Source organism: Chelonoidis abingdonii, unplaced genomic scaffold, assembly GCF_003597395.2.
Source record: "Chelonoidis abingdonii isolate Lonesome George unplaced genomic scaffold, CheloAbing_2.0 scaffold0017, whole genome shotgun sequence".
NCBI lineage: Eukaryota > Metazoa > Chordata > Testudines > Testudinidae > Chelonoidis > Chelonoidis abingdonii.
The window spans coordinates 1-5,020 of NW_027424278.1; the positions used below are offsets into that span (position 1 = coordinate 1).

Genomic DNA, 5,020 nt, shown 5'->3' on the forward strand with positions numbered 1-5,020 from the left:
TTAAAGTAGTAAAGAAGTAAATATCCTTACAAATCTGATAGTGATTTAACATTCCCTGCTTCATGGACTGAGGCCCAGTCTGTGTAACTCAACATCTGGCTCATGTTTTCTCTGTGCCTTTCCTATTCTTCTATTTCAAGGGGAAAGTGAAGACTAGGAGAGAGATGATTACAGGTGAATTTAACAAACTGCACACACTGCTGAGAGAGGAGGAGCAGCTGCTTCTTAGGAGCCTGGAGGAGGAGGAGAGGGAGACTCTGCAGAGACTACAGGAAAATGTAACCAAATTCTCCCAGCAAAGCTCCTCTCTGCAGCAGCTGATCACAGAGATCGAGGAGAAATGTCAGCAACCAGTTGTGGAGCTGCTAAAGGTGACACGGCATCAAAATTCTCCACCCATCCAGAATTAGAACTCAGATCCCTGGGTCTGGATTCCAAGAATTGGAGTAAATGTGTTCTGTGGTTTACTGACAAACAGAACATCTGGCTAAGGGCTCCATCAGTTCCAAAATATCGCAGTTCATGTTAGAGGGGAATTCTCCTCATGGAGCCCCAGTGAGGCCATGGGAGATTAAATACATGATACAAGAATGATACTGAGCTAAACCCATCCCTGCTCTGACTCCAGAACATTGGACCCAACACAGCTGATGAACACAGATACTGATGGGTTGGGCCCCTAGAAGGGAGAATCCTTTATCTAAATTCCTGTCTCATCTACATAAATGAAACAAGTGTTAATGCAAAATGGTGTATGAGATTTTACCACAAAGCAGTGAAGCCTGGGAGGGTTGATCTATTTTCTAGATGAAAGTTTGATGCCCAGATTGAAACTCACACAGTTTGATGCACATTGTGTTAATCCAGAACATTGATTCTCTTTTTCCTTTCAGGATGTGAAAAGCACATTGAGCAGGTGTGTTTCCTATGTTCATTGCTCTTATATTCTTTGTGGTGGTTCTGGGATGATGTGTGTACAGAGCAGCAGTGATGATGGGATGTTTCCTTCATAGGAGTGAGAATGTGAAACTCCAGGAAGCAGAAGCTGTTTCTACTGACCTCAAGAACGTCTATAAAATTTCCCTTGACATGAGGGAAGCGCTGAAGAGATTCGGAGGTGAGTGGATTCTACTGGGACGTTAAGCTGTGTTGTGCCTGGGGCTCTGGACAGAGCCTGGGACCCCAGGACACACTTGCACCCAGCTGACAGGCTTAGAGCTGTGATAGCTGGAAGCTGATGCGCTGAGTACTGGGCAGTTTGCCTGCTACTTACGGCCACCTGCTGGTACTTGCCCAGGTGTCTGACCAGGCCCCGTCACTCTGACATCCTGACCCCTCCATGGCTGAGTTACTGGGTGTAACTTTTTGATCAAGCCTCCTTACTGGTTTGCACCCCGGGAGCCTGCTGTCAAAGAGCTGGACACAGGACGAGGGCTCCAGTTGGGCCAGCAGCTGGGTCCATGGCCTGGGAGTGGAACCGTGCATTGTGGCTGGAGCTGGGGCTCAGCTGGGGGTGGAACCAGGTTTGGGTCTGGGGCGCACTGGTTCTCAGCCTGGAGCAGGGCGGATGGGTGTGCCGAAGTCGAGGTCAGAGATGCAGCTGGGGTCTATGGTCCCTCGTCTGCTCTGAGCACAGCCCAGTGTGAGGTTGGGTCAGTGGTTTGCTGCTCAGTGAGTGAGACTCACTCACAAGGAGTGACCCTGTCACAACGGAGCTGAGCTGCCCCATGAAACCCCTCCCAGCCCAGCGGAGACCGGGGGCAACGGCAGAAACCTGACAGCGAGGAGGACAGAGAAGAAACTAAGGCAGAGGAGAGGAGGGTGGGAAGGTTCAGTGAGCTCGGTCTGTGATTGTTGAACTGGCTCATTTTCCTACCCCCCCCCCTCCGCCACTCCTCTCTTCCCACCCACCCCCAGCAGGGGGCAGTGGAAGGGGCCAAGCTGGGTGTGTCTGTCCCAGCTGATGGAGGCTGCGCAGTCGGTGCCAGCTGCAGGGCCAGGATCTCAGGGCTCTGGGGAGCAGGAACCCAGGCTGTGGGGAAGCAGCTTCCTCTCTGTGATGAGGCTGGAGCCAGCACATCCCTGCTTCCCTCCCCAGTTCACTGCTCCCAGCCCAGCACAGTCTGTGCCCACTGGGCCCTGAACACGGCTGGGCTCTGGGCTGTTCCACACCCTGGCCCCTGAGCCTGTCGGGATCCTGAGCCAGTCAGCTCAGTGCCTCGTTCTAGGGGATCACCAGCCCCTGGGGAGCCTCCTGTCAGCCCCCCAGAAGCCCCTTCCTGGGCAGAGTCCCAGGCCCTGAGTCACTCGCTGGCTGCTCCAGGCTGGCCAGGCCAGGGTCTCCAGCAGGGCTGTTGGTGCTGGCACCGCGCTCACTGCCAGAGCTCCCAGCCCCTGACCCAGCCGGCCTGTTGTCCCAGCGCTGACCCCTCCCTGCGGGTCGGGACGCTGCTGCTCTCAATGGCTGAGCCCTCTCTCTGCCGCTGCCTCTGCTGCTGCACTCGCAGGCTCAGCCCGTGCCAGGGCCAATGCGGCGCTGCTGGGGCTGCTCCTCCCCTGGGCACCTGGGTTCTCTGTGTCTGGGGCAAATGGGGTGAGTGGGCAGGACCTGCTCAGAGACACATGCCCTGAGCTGCACCCAGAGGGCAGAGACCAGCCAGGGCTGGGCAGCAAAGAGCCACCGTGCTGGGATTAACCCTTTTCTTCCCCACACCCAGCAGCCCTGGCCGGTCAGTGCCACTCGACTGCCTGCACTCTGACCCCAGGGACCTTCCCGGATCGGCAGCTCAGGGGAGTCTTTGGTAAATGTGTGGCAGAGTAACCAGGGCTCCCTGCACCCCAGGGTCCCCGTGTGTGCAATGGGGAAGGCCCTGCGCTGTCATGCAGCCTTGGGGGCTGGGCAGTGAGTGTTATTGCTGATACCAGCTGAGCCATGGCTGAAGGGTATCTTGGCAAGCATCTTGCCTCAGTTTATCCTCTTCAGCGCTCCTTAAAACCCAATTACTCCTCACAGTCCAAAAGATCTGAGAGAAAAAGTCCCCTCCTGGGGTCCACTCTGAGTCCAAGTAAACCCCGAAAGGATCTTTTCCTCACTCTGCTCCAGCCCAACTCTCACTCCAGCTCCTCACTGTCCTCAAGTCAGGAGCCCTCGGTCCTTCCCAGAGCTGGGCTTGGATTAGTTTCCATGGTGGAATCAGATGACTCCAGCCCTCCCTCCTGGAGCTGGGTCATTTCAGACTGTGCCTCTATTCTCTGCATCCACTTTCTCCAGCCGGGGGCAGCTCTCCAGGTTCTGTCCTGCTCCAGCTGCTGCTGTCATTGTCATCTCTGGCAGCCCTCCCCTTTTTAGGGGAGCTCCTCTGCCTAGGACAGTGGTCCCCAACATTTGTTTGATCAAGCCCTCCCTTACCTGGTTTGCACCCCCCCCTGGGGAGCTGCTGTCACAGAGCTTCCAGGACCAGGAACGGGGCTCCCCTGTTGGGGCCAGCAGCTGGGTCCATGGCTGGGAGTGGACCTGCAGTTGTGGCTGGGTAGCTGGGGGCTTCAGCTGGGGTGGAACCATGTTTGGGTCTGGGGCTGCATCTGGGTTCTCAGCCTGGAGCAGGGCGGGAGTGGGTGGCCGAAGTCGAGGTCAGAGATGCAGCTGGGGCTTTGAGGGTGGGGCCGGAGTGGAGCTGGGGACAGAGCAGGGTTGGGTAACATTCCCTTCCCGCCACAAATGGGGGTATAAAACCCAATTCGTATCCCCAGCACCGAACTCACTGACACTGCCCCAAGGGTCCTCTCCTACTGAGGTTGTGGGGTGAGTAAGGGGCAGTGGAAGAGGGGGGCCAGGAGGCCATGTCCCTATCATTTTGACCAATGGGACGGCTATTCCCTCCCACTTTTTACCAGCTGTAAGGGTGAACGACGGGGGGGAGGGGGCTGAGAGGAGAGACTAAGGGGTCAGGGTGTTGAGGAAGAGATAGTGTGAAGGCAGGGGCTCAGAAAGAAGGGGCAGTGTGAGAGCGAGGGTTCAGGGGTGCGGGGACAGGAGCTCAGGGACAAGGGCTGGCATGAGTGGATGACCCCTCTACTTTTAGGGAGCTTCCATCGCTCCTGGGGAGAGCACCATCCCAGATCCTGATCCACGGGCACATCTGTGTATTTGCCGGGTGTACGGAGCTCTCTGTGTGGAGACACTTTCATGCTCACTCAGGAACCTGTGCTGGGAGGCCCCACTGCCCAGGAGGCTGAGAGCTCTCACTCTCCTGCCCTGGGTGTTAAGGGAGGGGCCCTGGGGCTGCTGTTCCCCATCCCAGGAAGGGGGTGAAGGGGACATGGACACAGACAATGTCCCCTCTTGCACTGTGAGGGCAGACCTGGCTCCACCCTGGGCTTCAGAGCCTGAGCTCCAACCAGAAACTGAAAATCTTTGCGGCTATTTTTAATTCCAAAGAGGGAGCCCCATAAGCCTGAATCTGTCCACCCCGTTCCAAGACTCGCTGCTACAGGCTGTGTAGAAGGACCCAAAGTGTCTCCAGAGTCTGAGTGTGAAAGTTCCCAGCGTGTCTGTCCCAGGGCTGGTTAATGAGAGCGAGGGGGGTGGCTGGCGCAGTTGGTAGATGGAGACACCTGAGCCCCTGGGGTTCTGAGATGGTCTCTGTGCCCGTTATCCGTTCTGGGAGATGCCCAGGTGCAGCTGCAGAAGGTCTGTGCCGCTAGCAGCATCCATGGGACAAATGTCTCTGGGCAGAGAGTTCAGGCTGGAGCCGAGTCTCCATTTTCAGCCTGATTTCTGGGGCTGAGATTAGGGGCCCTGGGGGCATTTGTCTGCAAAGGGCAAATTAACCAGCAGCTCTGGAGTGTTTCCTAGCTGATGTCCTGAGCCTGGCCTGCCTATAACTGCGTTTCTGGGGATGTTGACAGTCTCTCATTGCAAGTCACTGGGATTGGGGCTCCTACGTTGCTCAAACAGGTTTGCAGTGGAGCTGGGTGAAATGTTTTGGACAAATCGTTTATTTGCTGCAAAATTATATTT

The 5,020-nt window shown here is 56.2% G+C and overlaps 1 protein-coding gene across 1 annotated transcript; it reads left to right on the plus strand.

Annotated features, from left to right (window-relative positions):
* Positions 1-66: 66 nt before the first annotated feature.
* On the plus strand, positions 67-4,856 carry LOC116833638 (E3 ubiquitin-protein ligase TRIM11-like). Its single transcript, XM_075061338.1, has 4 exons — positions 67-371; positions 894-916; positions 1,014-1,117; positions 4,083-4,856. Exons 1-4 carry the CDS (start codon positions 165-167, stop codon positions 4,124-4,126), a joined length of 378 nt encoding a protein of 125 aa, XP_074917439.1. The 5' UTR covers positions 67-164; the 3' UTR covers positions 4,127-4,856.
* The last annotated feature ends 164 nt before the right edge of the window (positions 4,857-5,020 follow it).